The 24,746-nt window shown below is 52.0% G+C and overlaps 1 protein-coding gene across 7 annotated transcripts in view; it reads right to left on the reverse strand.

The window, feature by feature from the left end:
- CFDP1 (craniofacial development protein 1) overlaps positions 1–24,746 on the reverse strand; it is a 534,880-nt gene that overhangs the window by 388,110 nt on the left and 122,024 nt on the right. For all 7 annotated transcript variants that reach the window (XM_033941184.1, XM_033941183.1, XM_033941180.1 and 4 more), the window contains exon 2: positions 22,793–22,925. In XM_033941184.1, the coding sequence (XP_033797075.1) occupies positions 22,793–22,859 (67 nt within the window). In that variant the 5' untranslated portion in view covers positions 22,860–22,925. The remainder of the gene's footprint in view (positions 1–22,792; positions 22,926–24,746) is intronic.

Below are 24,746 nucleotides of genomic sequence, written 5' to 3' on the forward strand. Positions count from 1 at the left end.
CCGAGGGCAGACGAGACACCTGCTAGCATAAGCGAACAAGGGCCTCCTGCCGAGGCAAGAAGGAGCAGAGGCGAACCGTGTCCAGGACCGCTCCGATGAACTCAAGAGACTGGGACGGGCAGTGGTGAGATTTGGGAAAGTTCACCTCGAAGCCGAGATTCTGGAGGAGCAAGATGGTTTGATTTGTCACTCGCAGAACCTCCTGGCGAGAGGACGCCTTGATCAACCAGTTGACGAGGTAGGGAAACACCTGCAGGCCGTAGAGACGCAGGGCCGCAGCCACCACAACTAGACATTTCATGAAAACCCTCGGAGAGGCCGCCGGGCTGAAGGGAAGGACATGATACTGGAGATGGAGATCCCCCACCCGGAATCTCAGATACCGGCGAGAGGCCAGGTTTATCGGAATGTGCGTGTACGCCTCCTTGAGGTCCAGCAAGCACAGCCAGGACCCTTTGTCCAAAAGGGGGTAAAACGTAGGGAGGGTGAACATTCTGAACCGTTCCTTGACCAGAAACTTGTTCAGAGCATGGAGGTCCAGGATCGGACGCAGATCACCCATTTTCTTGGGCACCAGGAAGTATCGAGATTATAACCCCGTATTCCACTGGTCCGGAGGAACCTCCTCAACCGCCAGGAAGGCGAAGAAGGGCCCGAGCTTCCCACAGAAGGAGAGGCAGCTGAGACCGGGTAGAAAGAAACTTTCTTGGAGGAAGGTCCGGGGGTATGTGACTGAAGTGAAGGAAGTACCCCTCTCGGATGATGGAAAGCATCCAACTCTCGGTGGTAAGACTTTCCCACTGGGTATAGAAATGATGGAGACGACCCCTGATGGGGAGGGGGGAAGGCTCCAGGAGGAAGGGAGCCCGAAGGCTCAGACTGGGATAGTCAAAAAGACGGCCCAGGCTGGGCCTTAGCTAGACGCTGCTGCTGTTGCTGCGGCCGCTTCGAAGGAGGCAGAGAGAATGCAGGAGTAGATTTCTGCGGGTACCTCCGGAGAGGAATTTTGTATTGTCAAGCCGGAGGGGTTTTCTGCTTAAGTCTCACCAGAGAGGCAAAGGACCGTTTGTGCTCCGAGAGACGCTTAGTGGCCGCCTCGATGGAATCATCGAAGAACTCATGGCCCACACACGGGAGATTGGCAACACGATCCTGTAGATTCGGATCCATATCCACAATCTGGAGCCAAGCAAGGCGACGCATGCTACCGCAAAGGCTGTGACCCTCGAGGACAACTTGAAGGCATCATAGGTCGCCTGGAGCATATAAAGGCGGAGCTGGGAGAGAGTCTCCTCGAGGAGACAAAACTCTTGACGTCGAGAATCCAGCACAGCTTCCCGGAACAAGCGGAGGGCATCCACACAGAACCGAAGGTAGGACGTGAATAGAAAGTTATAGTTGAGGACATGAGAGATCACGTGATACACTGAGCCAAGGCAGAAGCAGGCTGCCTGAGCTCCCGGGCCCCGAGCCCTGAAGCGCCCTGTTACTAGCCTTTGGAGGTGAGCCGGGAGACAGCGCTTGCTGTGCACAATATATGGACAGATTTCTGTCCTCTCCTGCGTCGCCGATGTCCACCCGCACTCAAAAAAAGGATCGGGACCGCCCGCAGCAAGGCGCTGACAAAATGGCGCCGGTCACCTCCACAGCCGCGATTCAGCAAATAGCGCCGGAGGCGCTGATTGCCCTTACTCAAGCAGTAACAGTGGCAATGCAGCTCAGCATAGAAAAACTTTCTGAACAGCTCCAAAAACTTGAAAATCTACTTATGGAGACTACTAGCCGCACCGCACCGCAGCGCTGGAGACTCAGGTTTCCAGCGTCGAGGATACACAGCAGGCACATGACACCACGTTACAGGAACTGCAGGCTCTGACTCAAAAACAAGCAGAAAGACTGGATGATCTTGAAAATAGATCCAGAAGATCTAACTTATGTTTTTTGGGGATTCCGGAAACCGTACCCGGTCCTAAGCTCCTGCAGGTGCTGGAGGCCTGGCTGACCAGTTCCTTTCCCTTGAAGGAGGGCCTGGGGCCTATTCGACTGGAGAGAGCACACCGGCTAGGCCGAGAACAAGCAAGAGAGGCAAGGACTCGCATGGTAATAGCCAAACTTTTAAACTATAACCATAAAGTGGAAATCTTGCGCAAATATAAACAACTTCGGGAGACTTTAGCATTTGTGGAGTCTAAGGTGCGCATTTTCCAGGACTACTCTGTGGCCCTAACAGAGCGCAGGAAGCAATTCTACCCACTTTGCTCGACAAAAAAATACGCTTTCTCTTTTTATATCCAGCCACTTTGAAAATTTACCATCAGGGACGCTGGCAGGTATTTGAGGCCGCGGCTGAGGTGGCCCATTATGTGAACACTCAGGTGTTGCCCCAGTCGGACCTTACATGAAAGAGCAAATGGTGTGCTTCCTTGTTTGTCACATGCTCCTGTGTGCCTGTGGCATTGTGGATGCACCAGGATCTCCTGGTTTGGGGGAAGCCTGGATCTCAGATAATATGGCTGTTACTTGCTATTCTGGTTTAAGTTTGTTTACAATTTTGTGTTTTTTCCTGTTCTAGTTCAGAAAGCAATGTTACTTACCGTAACAGTTGTTATCCAGGGACAGCAGGCAGCTATTCTCACTAGTGGGTGATGTCATCAGACAGAGCCCCGGTACGGACGTCTCACAAGCACGTGTTGCTTGTAGAAACTTAAAGTTTCTAGATGCCCGCACCGCGCATGCGCCGGTGCCTTCCTACCCGGAGATCCGGGCGTGTCTCCTCAGTTCAGGTAGCTAGCCTGAGAAGCCAACCCAGGGGAGGTGGGTGGGACATGAGAATAGCTGCCTGCTGTCCCTGGATAACAACTGTTACGGTAAGTAACATTGCTTTATCCCAGGACAAGCAGGCAGGTATTCTCACTAGTGGGTGACCTCCAAGCTAACCTCAGTGGGATGGAGGGGGAGTTGGCGACTTAAGAGAATAAATTTTTCAATACTGTTTGGCCAAACTGTCCATCCCGTCTGGAGAGGGTATCCAGACAATAATGTGAGGTGAATGTGTGAACCGAGGACCAGGTGGCAGCCTTGCAAATTTCCTCGATTGGTGTTGATCTGAGGAATGCTACTGAGGCTGCCATTGCTCTGACCTTATGGGCTGTGACCTTACAAGGAAGTGATAATCCAGCCTGGGCATAGCAGAAAGAGATACAAGCCGCCATCCAATTAGAGATGGTGCGCTTTGATACGGGTCTTCCCAACTTGTTAGGGTCGAAGGAGACAAAAAGTTGAGGAGTGGTTCTGTGTGGCTTGGTGCGATCCAGGTAGAAAGCCAAGGCACGTTTACAGTCTAGAGTGTGAAGGGCCGATTCTCCGTGGTGAGAATGAGGCATAGGGAAGAATACTGGAAGTACAATGGATTGGTTGAGATGAAATTCGGAGACCACCTTAGGCAGGAATTTCGGGTGAGTGCGGAGGACCACCTTGTCATGGTGGAATACTGTGAATGGTGGGTCCGCCATCAATGCCTGGAGTTCGCTGACTCTGCGAGCGGACGTAAGGGCTACAAGGAAAAGCACTTTCCAGGTGAGGTACTTCAGAGGGGCCCTGTTGAGTGGTTCAAACGGGGGCTTCATGAGATGGGAAAGGACTACATTGAGGTCCCAAATTACTGGGGGTGGTTTGAGAGGAGGGTTAACATGGAAGAGTCCTTTCATAAATCTGGCGACCACCGGATGGGCCGAGAGGGGTTTCCCTTGTAGGGGCTGGTGGAACGCCGCAATAGCGCTCAGGTGGACTCGTATGGATGTGGACTTGAGCCCAGATTGAGATAGGTGTAGGAGATAGTCCAGCACGGAGGATAAGGAAGCTCGCTGAGGTTCCTTTGACTTAGAAACGCACCATGAGGAGAATCTGGTCCATTTCTGGGAGTAGCATTGTCGAGTGGCGGGCTTCCTGGAAGCTTCCAAGACCTCCCTCACTTCTTGTGAGAATTGGTGAGGGGTTACGTTGAGAGGAACCAAGCTGTCAGGTGGAGAGACTGCAGGTTGGGATGAAGTAGTGATCCTTGCTGTTGAGTAAGTAGTGAAGGAAACACTGGAAGTGGTACTGGTTCCCTGCTGCTGAGTTGAAGTAGGAGGGAGAACCAAGGTTGTCTGGGCCACCGAGGAGCTATTAGAATCATGGTTGCCCGTTCGAGTTTCAGCTTGACCAGAGTCTTCTGGATCAGCGGGAATGGTGGGAACGCATATAGAAATCGTTTCCCCCAGTTCAGTAGAAAAGCATCTGCCTCGAGGCGGTGAGGAGTGTAGATCCTGGAGCAAAACTGAGGCAGTTTGGCGTTGTGGGGAGCCGCAAAGAGGTCTATCTGAGGCGTCCCCCATTGCGTGAAGATTTGGTGAAGGGGGCTGGAATGGAGAGTCCATTCGTGCGGTTGTAGCAGACGGCTTAGTTTGTCTGCTAAGACGTTGTTCTCCCCCTGGATGTATACTGCTCTGAGTAGGATGTTGTGGCGCACTGCCCAGTCCCAGACTCGTAGAGCTTCCTGGCAAAGGAGGGCCGAGCCCGTGCCTCCTTGCTTGTTGATATAATACATGGCGGCCTGATTGTCTGTGCGAATGAGGATTACCATGTCGTGGAGTAGGTGTTGGAAAGCTTGGAGCGCATTGAAGATGGCTCTGAGTTCCAGTGGATTGATTTGGTGTAGTCTTTCCGCACTGGTCCAGAATCCTTGGGTGCGGAGACCCTCCAGGTGGGCCCCCCATGCGTAATTCGACGAATCGGTTGTGAGAACTTTCTGATGGGGGGGAGAGTGCATCAGCAAACCTCTGGATAGATTCGAAGAGGTCATCCACCAAAGTAGAGACTGCCGAAGAGCAGGTGTGACTAAGATGCGTTTGGATAGTGGATCGGATGTCTGATTCCACTGTGATGCCAGGGTCCACTGGGGGATCCTGAGGTGGAGTCTGGCAAAGGGTGTCACATGTACTGTGGAGGCCATATGGCCCAGGAGCACCATCAGTTGTCTCGCCGGTAGGGTTTGGCGAGTAGACACCGACTGGCAGAGATGAAGAAGAGACTCCATGTGTTGCCGAGGTAGGAATGCTCGGAGTCGGGTGGTATCCAGGACCGCTCCGATGAAGGGGAGGGACTGGGTGGGTTGTAGATGAGACTTGGAGAAGTTGATCTCGAAGCCCAAATTCTGGAGGAAGTAGGTTGTAGCCAAGGCCGCCGAAGTGACCTCTGGGGCTGACGGGGCCTTGATGAGCCAGTCGTCGAGGTATGGGAACACCTGTAGACCCCTGTCCCGGAGTGCTGCGGCCACTACCACCAGGCACTTTGTGAAGACTCTGGGGGATGAAGATAGGCCGAATGGTAGCACTCGATACTGTAGGTGCAGATTTCCCACCCGAAATCTGAGGAACTTTCGGGAGGCCGGGTGAATGGGGATGTGAGTGTAGGCCTCCTTGAGATCCAGGGAGCATAACCAGTCGTTCTGCTCGAGGAGGGGGTATAGAGAAGCCAAAGTCAACATGCGAAACTTCTCTTTGACCAGGAACTTGTTGAGGGCCCGAAGGTCTAAAATGGGTCGCAGGTCGCCCGTTTTCTTCGGGACGAGGAAGTACCGGGAGTAAAACCCTCGGTTCAATTGGTCTGACGGGACCGGCTCGACAGCCCGAAGCTGGAGTAAGGTTTGGACTTCCTGAAGAAGAAGGGCGGTCTGCGTCGAGCTTGAAGGATACTCTCTTGGGGGATGGTCCGGGGGGACCCGGTGGAATTGGAGAGAGTATCCTTCTCTTATGATGGTGAGGACCCATAGGTCCGTGGTTATGGCCTCCCATCGATGGTAAAAAAGATGGAGGCGGCCCCCTATGGGAGAGGCCGAGGTTATGCTCCCGGGGGGGGCGTCAAAAGGGCTGGGGGGCCTTAGGTACAGCCGGTGGCTGAGGTTTTTGCTGAGACTTCTGGGGAGGTTGTCTCTTCGCAGGCTGTCTCGCAGCAGGCGTTTGTCTGGGCATGTAACGCCGCTGGTAAATCAGGGGTGGCCTGGAAGGTCGAGACTGTTGAGGTTTGGGTTTGGGCCGCAGGATGGATTGAAAGGATTTTTCATGATCCGACAGCTTTTTGGTAACTGTTTCGATAGACTCATCGAACAGGTCAGCTCCAGCACATGGTACGTTGGCGAGTCTGTCCTGTAGGTTGGGATCCATATCGATGGTACGGAGCCATGCCAGGCGACGCATAGCTACCGCGCTTGCGGCGGCGCGTGCCGAGAGTTCGAATGCATCGAAGGAGGATTGCATCAGCTGGAGGCGTAATTGGGAGAGGGAGGCTACCACTTCCTCGAACTCGAATCGAGCTTGGTTGTCTATGAACGGAGTGAACTTGCGGAGCACCGGCAAGAAGAACTCCAGATAGGAAGAGAAAAAGAAGTTGTAGTTTAGCACCCGTGACGCCATCATGGAGTTTTGGTAGAATTTTCTACCAAATTTGTCCATCGTTCTCCCCTCTCGGCCCGGCGGTACAGAGGCGTAGACCTGGGAGGGATGAGAGCGTTTGAGGGAGGACTCGACCAGTAGGGATTGGTGGGAGAGTTGAGGGCCCTCGAACCCTTTATGGTGCACGATGCGGTATCGAGCATCGAGTTTGCTGGGGATCGCCGGTATGGAATACGGCGTTTCGAAGCACTGCATGAAGGTCTGGTCCAGTAATTTATGCAAGGGGAGCCGAAGCGACTCCGTTGGAGGGTTAGGTAAATGCATGGTGTCCAGATACTCTTTGGAGTATCGGGAGCCCGTGTCAAGGGTCACATCCAGATCATCCGCCATTTGTCGGAGGAATGATGAGAAGGACAATTGTTCCGCCAGCGTCGGTCTGTGGGACGGGCTGGAGGAGGAGGAGGCCTCCAGGTCCGTGGACATCGGGGAGTGACAAGGAGAATCGGGCACCGGTGTCTCCTCGTACTCCGGGCCCCTCGGAGGGGACACCTCTGATGAGGAGTATCCCCTACGTTGCAGTTTTTTCTGCGGTGACACCTCCGAATGGCGTGAGGAGTGCCAGGATGAGTGTCTCGATCGGTGCCCGTCTCGGTGGCGGGACGGGGATCGGGATCGTCTGTGCATCGCATGGTCTCCCGAGGCCCCCAAGTGGATAGGGCTGGAAGCAGTGGATCGCCACTGGGTTTGCGATGCGGGTTCTTGCGATGCTACCCAAGTCTGGTAAGGAGTACGGAGGAACTCTTCCTGACTATGCCCAGGGCTTCGAGTATCGATCGGAGGTCTGGTCCCATGTTGGCGCGGAGGCGTAATGGGTTCTAGTGGCGGCATATCGGTAAGCGAGGCTTGCCGCGCGGGTATCGCCGCCCTCCCCCGTTCGTCCTCGTCGGTTGTCGAGGTCGAACGGTGTGGGGGAGGGGGAGGGGGCGGACCGCCCCTTTGGACCGGTACCGGGAGGTCACCCTGTATGGCAGCGATGAGCCCGGGTCCGATGGTCTGCATGAGCTCAACGAATTGAGCTTCCAGCACGGACCGTAGCGAAGCCGATAAGGAGGGATCCGCACCGAAAGGGGGTCCTCCTGCACGGACATCGCGCTCCTTCGAGGCCGAGTGCTTCTGCTTAGTAGCTTTCGGCACTTTGATGACCATTGGTGGCACTGTGGAAGGAAGAGGTACCTGAACCGAGGAGACCGGGGCAGGCACCGACGTCGAGCTCGTGGATGGTGTCGGGGTGAGCGATGCCGGTTTCACCACACTCGATGCAGGAGGGGTCGATGCCGGTTTCGCCCGAACCGGGGAGGTATCAGATGAAGTGGAGGCTGAGGGATCCTTAGCTGCGTCCATCTTGAACATCGATTCCCACAATAGGCAACGCCGCTTGAATGAGCGTGCCGTAAGGGTAGAGCAAGGCCCGCACGATTTCGGGATGTGGTCAGGGCCCAAACACTGCAAACAGCGCCAGTGAGGGTCCGTGAGTGAAATCGCGCGTTGGCACTTGCTGCACTTTTTAAACCCGGTGATTGGCCGGGACATAGGCCGGAAAATCTCCGCCGCGAGGTCGAAGCCAGTGGGCCTGAGCCACGTGGCCGGCCCGTTCGACCCGCCGGAGGAAATAATCTTCTTTTTTTTTTTTTTTTTACTGAAAAAGAAAAGAACTGTTAACTGTAATTAAAAGAAAACGAAAACGCGGACAAGGAAGGCAAATTTAACTGAATTCAGCTAGCGCATGAAGAAGTTGAACTTCTCAGCTCCGCGGAAAAGAAAGAACTGAGGAGACACGCCCGGATCTCCGGGTAGGAAGGCACCGGCGCATGCGCGGTGCGGGCATCTAGAAACTTTAAGTTTCTACAAGCAACACGTGCTTGTGAGACGTCCGTACCGGGGCTCTGTCTGATGACATCACCCACTAGTGAGAATACCTGCCTGCTTGTCCTGGGATAAATTGATATATTGTATATTTGAGCTCATCCTAACGTTCATTTGCTCTGCAGACTGCTCTTATGACTATTGTATTTACTGTATGGGAACTCGGGGCCCGGAGTGGCATTGTTTTGTGATCTTTCACACCTTTGGGACCGCCTAGGGCGAACCTGAGGCTGTGACCACAACCGTGCAATTGGGGAGAAGGTTGGGAAGGGAGGGGGGGTTGAGGGTTCCGGGGGGGGGGGGGGGGGGGGGGGGGAGTCCTTGGCCTACGTGGTTGCTGCTGATATTCTTTCGATTATTGGGAAGGGTGGGATCAGACCCTGCTGCGAGACTCCTGCACCTGACATTTACCATGGTACTGGTGCTGCTCGGGCAGGTCCTGAGCGTCATGTGGCTGCCCTGGGTATGGCTGGGAAACCGGGGTGGATTTTTTCCGCACTTAGCATTTTATATGTTTGTACTAGCCCATTTTATACCTGCTGGCTAACACTTTGAAAATAGTATCCTGGAATGTTTCGGGCATTACCTCTCCCATAAAACTAACAAAAATTTTAACACAGCTCAAACGACATAAGGTCGACATAGCCTGTCTGCAAGAAACCCGACTTACAGACTTGGAACATCAGAAATTGAGGAGGTCCTGGGTAGCCGCAGTGCATGCAGCATCTTCAACTCATAAGCGGGCAGGGGTGGCGATACTGATTAGTAAGACATCGCCTTACACTGCGAAAGTAGTAGCCTCGGACCCACAGGGCCGCTACCTCTTGCTGCAGTTGTCAGTAGACACATATTCCTTTTACTTGATGAATGTATATGCACCTACCGTGTTTCCCCGATGGTAAGACACTGTCTTATTTTTTTTGGAAGGCCAAAATATGCTCTAGGGCTTATTTTCGGGGGGATGCCTTATTTACCCTTTCAATGTCTTTCCACCCTCCCTCCACTCCGGCCCAGCCCAGTATGAAATATTTCCTTTTGTTTCCCTCCCCTCTCTCTTCTCCTCCCTCACCCACGAGTCCTGCATCTGGCCCTCTCCCTTCTACCTGCACCTGGCAACATCCCCCTGCTCCGCGGCTCTCTTCAGCAACTCGTCAGCAGCGGTGATCAAGACAAGCTGCCGACATCGAGGCCTTCCCTCTACGAGTCCCGCCTTTGTGGAAAAAGGAAGTTGAAACAAGCGGGACTCGCAGAGGGTAGGCCCCGACGTCAGAAGCTTGTGTCGATCGCTGCTGCTGAGTTGCCGAAGAGAGCCGCGGAGCAGGTGATGTGGCCGGAAGCAGGTAGAAGAGAGAGGGAGATAGGAAGGCTGTAGATCTCCGGAGCATGACACCGACCCCGGCCAGGATGATTTCTTTTTCAGGCATGCAACTTACAAGTCTGGCGTCGCGGCGGGAAATAGCCATGCTGAGCAGTGAGCTCAGCACTACACAGATGAAAGCCTTGCTTGCTGATTGGTCCGGCGGCACGGCCCCCGGACCAATCAGCAAGCAAGGCTTTCATCTGTGTACGTGCTGAGCTCACTGCTCAGCATGGCTATTTCCCGCCGCGACGCCGGACTTGTAAGTTGCATTCCTGCGTGACACACTACCGGAGCCACGGCAAAGGTGGAAAAGAGCCACATGCGGCTCTGGAGCCGCGGGTTGCCGACCCCCCGCGGTAGACGGAGGGACCACACGGAGTCACCCACCATACCACCCGATTCGGGTAAGCACAGGTATTGGTGGGTGGCTTATTTGCGGGGGGGGGGTGCCTTATTTTACAATTTTTTCTAAAAAGGGGGGGCTGTCTTATTTGATGGCCCTGCCTTATCATCGGGGAAACACGGTAATACCTATGACCATTCCTTCTTTGAGGGTCTAACTGCCATGCTTCCTGGGCGGGTTACTGATCCGGTATACATTGCAGGGGATTTCAATCAGGTGTTTGACCCGATTTGTGATCGTTCTCAGCCGGGACCTGGTGCGAGTATATCTCATACCAGAGGCCTGCCCTATCTTTGCGCCACTTTAGATCTGGTGGAGAATTCTCCATACCACTGAACGGGATTACACACACCGCTCCAGAGCACATAACACACAATCTAGGATAGATTACATCTTTACCACGCGCAGAGCATTTCTAAATGTGGATGCAGCGGTAATAGGCCCGGCGGTGATTTCAGATCACGCGATGATCTGGCTAGATGTGAATGTGGGCTTCGGTTTACGTGGACCTGTACGTTGGCGCTTCCCTAGTTATCTATTTTCTGATGACCATTTCAAAACATACCTAACGACTAAATAGGGTGAATTCCTAGACTTTAATAGTCAGCATAGCAATGACCCGATACTGTTTTGGAGCACGGCTAAGGTGGTGCTCAGAGGAGATTGTATAGCTTATGTAATAGCGCGTAATCGCCGTTTGTCCCGGGGAATACTGCGGTTGGAAAAAGAACTAGCAAGTGCTAAGTGTCAGTATACCCTGTTCCCGACCCGCCACGCTAGGGAACACTTAGCTTCCGTGGAAACAACCCTCAACTCCTATATACATGAGCGCACGGTGAAAATGCTCTTGTATCAAAAATTTCGCTACCATCGCTATGGAAATCGGGCAGGGAAGTTATTAGCCCGCTTGACTTCCCAGGTGCGGGGTCACCGTTATGTTTTGGGATTGAGGGATAGTACGGGCCAATTTCAACACACTACTGAACACACTGCGCAAATTTTTCAGTCCTACTTCGGGAAGATATATGGGCGTCGGGACTCAGGAGCTGAACCCCTTATTAAGGACTATTTCACGGATTCCGGTTTACAGCTGCTCTCTGACTCGGATGTTAGGTTTCTTAATGCACCCATCACCCCTAAAGAACTACATAAAGCTATCCACAATCAACAAAATTTTTCGGCTCCAGGGCCGGATGGCTTTACGGCAGAATTTTATAAACTGCTCTCAGGGCAGCTTAGTCCTTTTTTAAGGGACTATTACTCTCAGGTAATCCAGGATGAACATTTCCCTGGAGAAGCGAATGAGGCTTTAACCATGTTGATACTGAAGCCTGGCAAAGACAGTTCTGCTCCCGAGTCCTATCGCCCAATTTCTTTGCTGAATGTAGACATCAAAATTCTGTCCAAAATCTTAGCTGATAGATTAGCGACCCTTCTCCCCGATGTGATTGCATCCACACAAGTTGGTTTTGTAAGGGTAGACAAGCAGTACACAACGTACGTAAAGCATCGATAGCCTTAGCGCACACGCAATTCCATCACACTCCTATGCTTCTACTCAGTTTGGATGCGGCACAGGCATTCGACCAGGTCAATTGGACATATCTCTTTGAAGTGTTAAATTGTATGGGGATATCTGGCTGGTTTGCCTCGGCATTACGCACTTTATATTCTACTCCAACAGCAAGACTACTTGTCAATGACATTATTACTGACCCAATATCTATTGAGAGGGGATCTCGACAGGGCTGTCCCCTGTCACCCCTCTTATTTCTATTGTACCTCGAATCATTTCTTCGCATAGTGTCTCAGGACCCCGACATAGTGGGTGGACTTCGGGACTCATTCACTCAAAGTGTTGGCCTTTGCAAATGACCTATTATTTTTGCTAACTGACCCCGCTCGCTCTGTTCGATATTTATTGCAAGCGCTTGACGAATTCAAATTTTATTCGGGATTTACGTTGAATTACCAGAAATCTATGGCCCTAGCTAGCCCCCTGACACTACAACAGACCTGGAGCGGTCACTTCCCATTTACGTGGGCTCAGACTTCAATTCGCTATTTGGGGGTACAGATCCCCCGAGACCTTATGACCCTGTACACCTGCAATATCACCCCATTGCTTCAAGACACCTCACAACATCTACAGAATTGGTCCACTTTTCCCTTAACGGTGGCGGGTCGGGTAGCCCTTTTTAATATGGTGCTCTTTCCCAAATGGTTATATCGCTTTCAGGTTTTACCTCTGCTGCTGTCCCATGCCCATAACATTTGTTTAACGAAAGAGCTACAGCGTTTTCTATGGGGTGGTAAGCGACCACGTATGCCCTTGCTACGGATGTGTCTGCCCAGGGATAGGGGGGGCTATGGTTTATTAAATGTACGTTGGTATGCTATGGCTTGTCAGATGAGACATATTAATGATTGGATTTTAGAGGCACATCTGATTTTTCTGCTACACCACAGGAGTTATCTTTGCTGGCTCCGTTCCATGTGAGCTATTTTCTACACGTGGCGGATCCGAGGATGCGTCCTTTGGTGTCTCACTACCCCATTTTTACGCCGGCCAGAAGGACATGGAGATGGGTCTGTAAAACAGCCAAATTGTCTTCTAGGGTGTCTTTATATTTGCCTATACAGGGCAATGGAGCTTTCCAGCCGGGCATGCAAAATGCCACCTTTCTTAGGTTGCAAGCACAAGGTCTACAATATCTTTTCACCTGTTTTCGGAGGAGGGGAGCCTGGTCACATTTGCCGAGCTGCAACGAACTTTTGACCTACAGGCTAATGATCTCTTCGCCTATTACCAGATCCGTCACTATGTTCAGTCCCTCCCAGTGGCTGCCCTTACTGAAGTCTGCAGGGAGGCGCTTTTGGAACTCTTCAGCCTTTCAGCCCTACAGAGGATTCCTCTACGATTTCATATTGTGGGGATCCGGGATTGCCAACCAAGTACGAATCTGGATATATTAGCAACAGCGTGGGCTTAGGACTTGCATTGCCAGTTGACTGCTCAACAGTTACAACGGGTCCTGAAGAACATTCAAAAGGTGTCACCCAATATTACTCACTGGGAAATGCAATTGAAAATTGTTCTTAGACTTTACATTCCACCGGAATGTGCAGCCCGGATGGGGATTACTGCATCGCATTCTTGCCCGAAATGCAATCAGGCTCACGCATCTTTGAGTCACATGTTTTGGGCCTGCCCCGCAATCCAACAGTTTTGGAGATATCTTGGCCTATATACCACTTCGCTTTGGGGAAGGCGATGGCTTCTGCAACCGAGGGCGTTATTTGGATTTTATAATATAACCTCGCCCAAACCCAGGGGAATGTCAGCATTTATCTCCAGAGCCCTTTTGATGGGAAAAAAAGCCATCTTCACCAACTGGCTCTCCTGTGATCCCCCGTCATATGCACAATGGAGATCCCTAATGATAGTGCACGCAACACTGGAGAGACGCATGTTGGGAGACTTGACTCTTGGCCCGAGTCGCAAATTTTGTCAGGTGTGGGAGCACTTCTGGCAGGACCTCACACCGCATGCTCGCAGTAGACTTTTGAATCTTTAAGATTTTATTCCCACTCTCAGCTGTTGGACCGGCCATGGATTCTTGGGGAGGGGAACTGATTATATTGTTGAAATGTTATTTCCTGAATGGTACTACTGTTTGCATTTGCTTCTTACTGCTGGAATAATAAAAATCATTTAAACATAGTTGAGGACACGATTCGCCATCATTGAGTTTTGATAAAGACTGCGACCAAACTTGTCCATCGTACGTCCCTCCCAGCCAGGAGGGACGGCAGCATAGACCTTCGAGGGGTTGGATTTCTTCAAGGAAGACTGAACCACCAAGGATTGGTGAGAAAGCTGAGAACTTTCAAACCCCTTAACTGGGATCGTCCGGTAACGGGACTCTAACTTGGAGGGAATGGTCGTGACTGCATAGGGGGTCTCCAGGTTCCGAAGAAAAGTTTACCGGAGAACCTGGTGCAATAGCAAACGCAGCGCTTCACGGGGCGGATGATCAACACCCATTTCCGCCAGGTATTCTTGAGTATAACGGGGCTCAGACTGGAGATCCAAGTTCAAGGCCCTACCCATGTCAGAGATGAAACAAGTAAAGGAGGAGTGTTGAGAATAAGACTCATCCTCCCGAGGAGACCCCGAGCGAGATCTAGGGGCAGCCGAGAAAGAGGGAGAAATTTCCCTTGAATAGTAAGCCGGGGCCTCGGAGTCCCGCGAATGAAAGACTGAAGAGGCTCGACTGAAGTGCCTGGGGGTGTCGAGGAATGACCCCGTGGAAGGTGGACTGGGGAAGACCCCGTGGTCCGAGGAATCAGTTGGCGAAACCTCGGCGAAGTCGGGGTAAAGGAAAATTCCTCCACTGGTTTCGAAGAAGAACCCTTAAAGGCTTGCAGCTGCCTCGATGGGGAACACAAACTAGAGTCCAACTCGAGGACAAGCATGTGCCTGGAAGGCTTCGCAGGCAGAGACCTGCCCCGAAGGGGCAGAGAAGACCGTGGCTTTTTAGGAGGGGCAAACCTCGACATAGTAGCGGGGGAAGAACGGGCCTCCGGCCTGGACCCCCGAAAAGTCACAGGGGACTCGGGGGATGAAGAATCACTCGAGGGAACCCGGCGAGTCTTGCGGGCATGGCCCCGAGATACGAGGGGACGCTCAGGCTGGTCAGACTGAGGCTGAGGTCAGAGGCGTCGAAGTCGGGACCAGTTGGCTCACCACCGAGGAAAGCTGTGTGGTAAGTATAGCCTTAAGCATGTCCTCGAACATAGGCATCGAGACCAAAGGTAGTTGGGCTTTAGGTGTAGCAGTGCGCTCCTTCGGGGGCGACCTCGAGGAAGAGTATTTCCTACGTGAGGAGGCACGCTTAGATTGATGTCTCGAAGACGCCGATGCGGTGGCACTGACATGAGACACCGAGAGAGGCTTCTTTGTGGACACACCTGAGGAGGAAAGAGGAGACTTACCCGGGGCCGGAGTAGCAGGAGGAGCCGAGGACGGAGCCTTCGAGGCCGAGGCACTCAACGAGGGCACCGAGTCCAAGCTCGAGGTCTGTCCCGCAGGATCCATGGGGCCTAAGAGCTCGAGAATCTTGGCCACCCTCCTACGAAGAGCCCACGGTTACAAAATCTCACAACGAGAACACGACTCAGCGCGGTGCTCTGCACCCAGGCACTCCACATACCAACGATGAGGGTCGGTGATTGAGATAACCTGGTTGCACTTAGTACGAAGCCCGGACATAAGAAAAAATATGGCCGCAGCCCCACGAGACCAGGCTGCCAGAGGAAGACCGGGGAACCCGGTCAAAAATATACGAACTGAAAAAAGATGACAAGAAAGAAAAATAAAGACGCGGGCACAGCGACTAAACTGAAAATAATAAAACAAGCCGCGGTGCAAGAGGGACAACGAGATCGTGCTAAGCAAGGGAGCAGTGCTTCTGGCTCCGCAGAAAACTGAGGACACGCTGAGGAGATGCATGCTCTAGACTGGGCAGGAGGGGCACGCGTGTATGCACAGGCCAATCGCAAGCTTGAAGGTCTTCAAGCAAGTCTGCTTGCGAAAACGTCCGCTAGGGGGCTCCGGTGACATCACCCACATGTAGAGAATATGCTGGCTGCTTGTCCTGGGATAAAGTTTGTACCCCGGTATTACAATAAACCGCTTTAACTTTTTTGTTAAAACTTGTGGTATAGCAAATAAAATAGCTGTAACTGTAATGGTGTTTCATTGGCTATCTTCCTTCCACCAGGTCTCAGAGATGCCTATTATACCTATCTTTTAATTTAATGCAATATTCTAACTCTCCCATCTTGTTTTTTAGGCTTCTGCCATTTGCATACAGACATTTCAAATAATGTTTGTTATATTTACAATTTGCTCAGCAGTTGGCATGGATAAATTGCAATTTTTAAAATAAGCATGCTCTGTATTTATGGAAATCTGGTCTACTGTGGCCTTTATTGCAACCTCGCTATTGTGATGCCCTGTCTTCTCTATTATGGTGATATCTTTTAAAGATACCTTATTCCAAACCAAGCTCTTTAAGTGACAGTTGGCCTTCCCCCAGTTTCTGTTTAAAAGCTGCTCTATCTCCTTTTCAAATGTTGATACCAGCAGCCTGGTCCCACCCTGATTAAAGTAGAATCCATCTTTGTGGAATAGGCTCCCCCTTCCCAGATTTTCACCCAGTTCCTAACAAATCTAAAAACCTCGTCCCTGCACCATCGCCTCATCCACGCATTGAGACTCCAGAGCTCTGCTTGTTCTTGGGTCCTGTGCATGGAACAGGAAGCACTTCTGAAAATGCTACCATGGAGGTTCTAGATTTTAGCTTTCAACCCAAGAGCTTAAATTTAGCTTCCAGAACCTCCCTACCACATTTCCCTATGTCATTGATACAACATATGTAAAAGACAGCAACCTCCTCCCCAGCATTGTCTAAAATCTTATCTAGGTGACGTAAGAGGTCCACCAGCTTCACACCAGGCAGGCAAGTGACCAAGCAATCCTTGTGTCCAACAGCCGCCCAGCTATTTACATGCCTAATGATTGAATCTTCCACTATAATGGCCATCCTAATCCTCCCCTCCTGGGCAGATGTCCCTGGAGACACATCCTCTGTGTCCTTTATGATGTCAATGGGGAAGGGGAAAGAAGATACCAAGCCTCAAAGCAAAGCAAATCCGACAAGAGGAACTGGAGATGTCAAATCCAACCGAGTGATCAGAAAGCACAGTTACTTACCGTAACAGGTGTTATCCAGGGACAGCAGGCATATATTCTCACATGTGGGTGACGTCATCTACGGAGCCCCAGCGCGGACAGCTTTTCAAGCAAAAGTTTCAAGTTTGCTACACTGCACCACGCATGTGCATGCCTTCTTGCCCACTAGAGGGCGCATCCCCACCTCGTGGTCCTCAGTTCCATAACCAGCAAAGAAGCCATCCCTGGGGAGGAGGGCGGGTTGTGAGAATATATGCCTGCTGTCCCTGGATAACACCTGTTACAGTAAGTAACTGTGCTTTATCCCAGGACAAGCAGGCATGATATTCTCACATGTGGGTGACCTCCAAGCCAACCAAAAAAGGGCAGGTGAGAGGATGGCAAATTAGGAAAACAGGTTACGTAACACCGACTGGCCAAACCGGCCGTCGCTTCTGGACAAAGTGTCCAGACAGTAATGTGAGGTGAACGTATGAACCGAAGACCAAGTGGCAGCTTTACATATGTCCTCCACAGGAGTAGACCGGAGGAAAGCAACAGAAGCTGCCATAGCCCGGACCTTATGCCCCGTGACTCGACCATGGAGCGTGAGACCAGCCTGAGCGTAGCAAAAAGAAACACAAGCAGCCAACCAGTTGGACAAGGTGCGCTTGGAAACAGGACGTCCCAACCGATTAGGATCAAAGGACAAAAACAATTGAGGAACCTTCCGATGAGACTTGGTACGTTGGAGATAAAAGGCCAACGCCCTCTTACAGTCAAGCGTGTGAAGCGCCGCCTCACCAGGATGAGAGTGGGGCTTCGGGAAGAACACCGGAAGAACAATGGACTGATTGAGGTGGAAATCAGACACAACCTTAGGCAAAAATTTAGGATGGGTGCGAAGAACCACCTTGTCATGATGAAACACCGTAAAAGGGGGATCCGCAACCAAAGCCTGCAGCTCACTAATCCGACGAGCGGACGTGAGCGCAAGCAAAAAGACCACCTTCCAAGTGAGAAACTTAAGATGAGATTTGTCGATGGGCTCAAAAGGAGGCTTCATCAGTTGAGCTAAGACTACATTAACATCCCAAACTACAGGAGGGGGTTTCAGAGGAGGATGAACATTCACGAGACCCCTCATGAAATGAGTCACCAGAGGATGAAGAGAAAGAGATCGACCCTCGAGATGACGATGGAACGCCGCAATGGCACTGAGGTACACCCGAATGGAAGTCGTCTTCAGCCCAGACTTAGACAGATGCAACAAATATTCCAGCACCGAAGACACTGGAACCGAACACGGGTCCAGACGGTTCGAGGAACACCAGGATGAAAATCTGGTCCACTTCTGGGAATAACAAAGCCTAGTCGATACCTTGCGCGAGGCTTCCAAAACCTCCCTCACAGCCTGAGAAACAGGAACCGAAGTCAAGGGGAAAGGAACCAAGCGGTCAGATGTAAAGACTGAAGATTGGGATGTAACAGCGAACCCCGACTCTGAGACAGCAGAGAGGGAAAAAGAGGCAGAAGCAGAGGCTCCCTGACACTGAGTTGAAGGAGCAGGGAGAACCAGTGTTGCCGCAGCCAACGAGGCGCAATGAGAATCATAGTGGCTCTGGTCGATTTGAGATGCACCAACGTTCTCAAGATCAGAGGAAAAGGAGGGAACGCATAAAGGAACCTCCCCCCCAGTCGAGAAGGAAGGCATCGGCCTCGAGACGGTCCCGGGAGTACATCCGAGAACAATAGAGGAGCAGTTTGCGAGTCTCCGGGGAGGCAAACAGATCCACCTGAGGAGTTCCCCAGCAGTTGAAGACCTCGCGCAGAACCCGGGAGTTCAGCGACCACTCGTGCGGCTTGAGAAGATGATTGAGTTTGTTTGCCAGGCAGTTCCTCTCTCCCTGAATGTAAACCGCACGTAGGAAGATGTTCTGGGAGACCGCCCATTCCCAAAGGCGCAGGGCTTCCCGGCACAGGGACCAAGAGCCCGTTCCCCCCTGCTTGTTTACATAATACATTGCCACCTGGTTGTCCGTCCGCACGAGGACTACCTGATCGTGTAACAGGTGGCAGAACGCTCGAGCCGCCAGAAAAATGGCACGAAGCTCCAACACATTGATGTGACAAAGACGGTCCTCCGCCTGGGTCCGCAGGCCGTCGAGATGAGCCCCCCACGCGTACTCCGAGGAGTCCGTGGTCAGGACCTTGCGATGCGGAGGAGCGAGAAAGAGCAAACCCCCTGAAAGATTGGAAGAGTTGGTCCACCAACGGAGCGAGCGTCTCAAAGAAGGAGTCACCGTTATCGGACAAGAGACTGGATCGCAATCCTGACGCCATTGAGAGGCCAAAGTCCACTGAGGAAGCCTCAGATGCAACCGGGCAAACGGAGTGACGTGGACCGTCGATGCCATGTGGCCCAGAAGCATCATCATGCGCTGAGCCGATACTGCGGGCATCAGCGAAACATGGCGACTCAACCGAAGTAGGGCCTCCAACCGAGGAGGAGGGAGGAACGAACGGAGGCGAACCGTGTCCAGCACGGCTCCGATAAACTGAAGGGATTGAGCCGGGCACAACTGAGACTTGGGAAAATTCACTTCGAACCCCAGACGTTGAAGGAAGATGATAGTCTGACGGGTCGCTGAGATACTCCCTCCCTGGTCGATGCCTTGATCAGCCAATCGTCCAGGTAGGGAAAGACCTGTAGCCCCCGAGATCGCAGGGCTGCAGCGACTACCACCATACACTTCGTGAAGACTCGAGGGGACGAAGCCACCTGAAACCGTAAGAATTTGCGGAAGGCGGGATGCACCGGAACATGAGTATATGCTTCCTTCAAGTCCAGGGAGCACATCCAGTCCCCTTCCTCCAAAAGAGGATACAACACCGGAAGTGACAACATACGGAACTTCTCCCGGACCAGGAACTTGTTGAGCTTCCTGAGGTCCAAAATGGGGCGTAAGTCCCCGGTCTTTTTTGGGACCAGAAAGTAACGGGAGTAAAACCCCCGCCCCCGCTGGTCGGGGGGTACAGGTTCCACCGCCCGAAGGCTCAACAAGGCCCTTGCTTCCGCGAGAAGAAGAGGAAGTTGGGCTTGATTGAATGGGTAAGCCCCCGGCGAATGTTCCGGCGGCGTGGCTGAGAAATTGAGCGAGTAGCCCTCGGAGATAATCCGGAGCACCCAAGCATCTGATGTGATCCCGGTCCAGGCCGCATAAAAGGCTCGGAGCCGACCCCCGATAGGAAGGGGGTTTGGCGAGAGTGCGGAGGGGGCCTGCCCCCATCCGCACATCATGTCAAAAAGACGGTGCCAGCTTGGACGCCCCCTGCGTCTGAGGTTTTTGTTGGCCTCCCCTACCCAGTTGCGGCGGGCGCCGGGGCGGAGGCCTAGAGAAGGCCGGCGTGGACTTCTGCAGGTATCGCCTCGGGGGAGGCCGGAATGGCTTCTGCGACGGGGCCTGAGGTTTAGGACGGACCAAGGAGGTAAGGGAGCGCTCCTGTTCAGACAGACGTTTGGTCGCCGCCTCCAGGGACTCATCAAATAATTCAGAGCGAACACAAGGTAGATTGGCCAGACGTTCCTGCAAGTTCGGGTCCATATCCAGGGTACGTAGCCATGCCAGCCGGCGCATTGCCACTGCAAAGGCGGATACCCTGGAGGCCAGTTCAAATGCGTCGTAAACAGCGTGAAACAGGTACAGACGCAGTTGAGATAAGTTGGACAAGAAAGTGGCAAAACCTTCCTTGTGGGAATCCGGCATGACCCCTTGATAACGAGGCAAGTCTTTGACCATGCTTCGAAGATAAGAGGAAAACGTAAAGGCATAATTGAGGACCCTGGTAGCCATCAATGAATTGGAATAGAGGCGACGACCAAACTTGTCCAGGGTCCGCCCTTCCCGTCCGGGCGGGACCACCGCCGAGACCTTAGAGGGCTGCGACTTCTTCAGCGCCGACTCAACGAGCAACGACTGGTGAGACAGTTGTGCTTTCTCAAAGCCCTTATATGGGATGGTCCGGTACTTGGTCTCCATCTTAGACGGCACCGCTGTGACTGTAAGAGGGGAGTCCAAATTTCTCAGGAAGGTCTGGTGGAGGACCTTATTGAGAGGCAGACGAGGAGTTTCTCTCGGGGGAGTGGGCAAGTCTTGTTCCTCCAAAAACTCCTTCGTGTACTGAGAACCAGCAAGTAAGTCCAGGTCCAAAGCACGTGCCATATCCTGCACGAATTTTGAGAAGGAAGAGGGCCTGGAAGGCGGGGAAGAAGTTCGTGAAGTCCGTGCCGCCAAGAAAGAGGGGGAGGCCTCGCAGGAATACCGAGGCTCCCTACCAGACCCCAATCCCCAGGAGGCCATACCGAGCGACCTCGAAGGGGTCGGGGACTGCCTATGCCCTGAGGAGCCCTTGGGGGAAGTCCCCGGGGTATGAGGGACCAAGGCACGTCACCTCCGTCTCGGCGAGGAATCTCTCGAACCCATCCCCACGGGGGACCGGAAAAGCCTCGGATTGTCGAGGCGGAGCTCCGAGACACGCAAGGTCTCAACCCCGGTCGGCGAGGAGCGACCGCGTCTCCGAGGAGAACCCCGAGAACGCTTGGGCTTCCTCGGCCGACGCCTCGCCCGAGGCCGGCCCGAGGGCGAGGAGCCCCGGGAGGACCTCGAGGAAGAGGACGTGGAAGAGATCCTCCTAACCCGACGCACCTTGTCCCGAGGCCTGACACTTCTCTCAGGCTGGTCAACCGAGGTCGAGGTCAAGGTCGGGGTCGGAAGAACTCCGGGGGCCAAAGCCGAGGGCACCGAGACCGAGGCCGCTGACGCCGGGGCATTCGAGGCTGGAGCAGTCGAGGCCGAAGCCTGCTGCAGGTGCGCGAGGGCCCCGGACAGCTCCGAGGCAATCAGCGCTCGGAGCAAGTCCTGGAAGGCCGGAACCCCCATCATGGCCGGCAGGTCCGGGGCCGAGGGGTGCTCCCTGGAGGGCGACCTCGGTCTCGAGTATTCCCTCGGGGCAGCAGACTTTGCCACTCGGGGCGGGGCCGAGGACGACCCACCCGTTGTCGAGGAGCCCGAGGATGGCTTCTTCGCCGACCCTGGAGTCGAGGACGGAAGGGAGGACTTACCCGAGGCAGGCTTGGTCGAGGCAGCAGGCTTGGAGGAAGTCGAGGGTCGCGGCGAGGTCGAGGGACCGGAGGCCGAGGTCGAGGCCGGGGCCGAAACCGAGGCAGACGTCGAGGCCTTCCCTGCCGCGGGGTCCACAGAGAAGAGCTCCGCCATCCGGGCACGGCGTCAGCGGAGCGCTCTAGACTATCACAGGACTCCGTAGGATGCTCAGGACCCAAACAAATCAAGCACTACCGGTGAGGATCGGTAATCGAAAGCAACCGATCACACCGGGTGCACTTTTTAAAGCCCGTCAAGGGACGGGACATGAAAGCCGAAAAGGCCGGGAACGAACGATGTCCCGCGGCCGCGGCACCCGGGAGCCCCCGGAGCCGAACGGAAGAAAAATAAAAGATTTTTTTTTTTTTTTTTTTTTCGACGACAAACGACCGACGAAGTATGAAAAACAATAAAGAAAGCACAGCGACCAAGCGAAAAGACCCAGACGCGGTGTCAGAAGGCAAAAAAATACGAGCACAATTTCCACAGGGCTTCTGGCTCTGCGGAAAAAACTGAACTGAGGACCACGAGGTGGGGATGCGCCCTCTAGTGGGCAAGAAGGCATGTGTAGCAAACTTGAAACTTCAATCAAGTTTGCTTGAAAAGCTGTCCGTGCTGGGGCTCCGTAGATGACGTCACCCACATGTGAGAATATCATGCCTGCTTGTCCTGGGATAATTCCTTTATTAGCAGTTTGCATCAAAAGTTTAAAAACATGCAAAATATCAAAAGTCAAAGTTCCAAAGTCAAAGTTGTTGGATGTATCCTGGTGCTTACCTGAAGGCATGTAGTCCTCATCATCAGAAGAGCAATAATCCTCAGAGTCAGAGTTAGACTCTGACATTGCTTTCCTTAATTGTTGGAATCAAGATTAAGAATTCAAAGCGTTGCCAGATCTAGGTTGGGAACACTGTTATAATGAAAAAACATGTATTAGAAAGTATACAATGAGACAAAGTTTAAAAAATACATACATATAAAAATCCAGTGATCTGTAAACAGATCGGAAAACTCAACACAATCATTAATATTAACAATTATGCTTCAAAGAACGTGTTCTGAATGTTGGTGCAATTACTTACTGACTGGTATTTTGGACCTAGTGAACATGACTTCATTGGAACATGAGGTGATGGGGATTGAAGTGGTGACTGGGATGGGATGTATGGGGATTTGTCATATGTTACAACTTATAGGAGAGAGAAACCTGGGGTAACCTCCTATTTGAAGCAAATACAGAGGTTGAGAGAGAGGGAGAACATAAGAATTGCTGCTGCTGGGTCAGACCAGTGGTCCGTTGTGCCCAGAAGTCTGCTCCCGCGGTGGCCCCTAGGCTAAAGACCAGTGCCCTGAGACCAGCCCTACCTGTGTACGTTCTGGTTCAGCAGGAACTTGTCTAACTTTGTCTTGAATCCCTGGAGGGTGTTTTCCCCTACAACAACATCTGTTTACAATTGTGGTTATATAAACGCTAGGTCATAACATAACATAACATAACATAAGAAGCGCCATCTCCGGATCAGACCTTCGGTCCATCAAGTCCGGCGATCCGCACACGCAACAGCTCAACTTCACAGGTGTAAGTAATTGTAGAAGCCTGAAAATACTGCCAACAATAAGAGCAAAAAACGTTCACTCATCTGAAAAAAAAGATGGTTCTAACGATTCTTCAGAACCATTTTGGAGAGGAGCCAGCTTTATATGGACTATATTGGTAGAGGTGAAAATTCTGGATAATGCAATACTCCCCTGAAGTAGCCTTGTAGGAGAAACAGAAGGACTTTTCTGTTGGGACACGACCTGAAGAATCGTTAGAACCATCTTTTTTTTCAGATGAGTGAACGTTTTTTGCTCTTATTGTTGGCAGTATTTTCAGGCTTCTACAATTACTTACACCTGTGAAGTTGAGCTGTTGCCCTCATAAGAAAAAATTTTTTGGTTAGCTTGGTTCCGGTTCACACTGAAAAATAGATTAGTAATACTACTGACTGGGCTCACACAAAAAAGTTTGAAAAAGAAAAAAGAGTTTTTGACAAAACGTATGAATGAGAATTATTTAAATGTACACGGAGTTTTTTTATGAACCCGTGATGATGTGAGTTGGTTCAGGCACTTGTGTAGTCCTGGCCTCTCACAATTGAGGTTCATTTTTCTCCGTTGTTTTATGTCTACATTATTTTTCATATGTTGTGTTATTGAGAGTGTGTAGCCTGAAGGTCTTTGTTAAATGTGGTGTGAACGATGTCCAGCTACTAAAATCTATATTCAATTTGTTTGGTATACATTCTTATTTTATATCCAACCATATCTTTATATGCCTCTCTCAAGGAGATATGCATCTAGTTTGCTTTTGAAGCCTAGGACTGTCGATTCCGCAATAATCTCCCCTGGGAGAGTATTCCAGATGTCAACCACTCTCTGTGTGAAGCAGAACTTCCTGATATTAGTCCTGAACTTGCCCCCCCCCCTTAGCTTCATTTCATGTCCTCTTGTCCGCGTCAAATTGGACAATGTAAATAATCTTCTCTGCTCTATTTTGTCGATTCCTTTCAGTATTTTGAAGGTCTCGATCATATCCCCACGCAGTCTCCTTTTCTCAAGGGAGAACAATCCCAGTGTTTTAAGTCGATCCTCACATTCCAGTTTCTCCATACCCTTCACTAGTTTAGTTGCTCGTCTCTGCACCCTCTCCAGCAGTTTTATATCCTTCTTTAGGTAGGGAGACCAATGT

The sequence above is a fragment of the Geotrypetes seraphini genome, chromosome 4 (assembly GCF_902459505.1).
Source record: "Geotrypetes seraphini chromosome 4, aGeoSer1.1, whole genome shotgun sequence".
Classification (NCBI taxonomy): domain Eukaryota; kingdom Metazoa; phylum Chordata; class Amphibia; order Gymnophiona; family Dermophiidae; genus Geotrypetes; species Geotrypetes seraphini.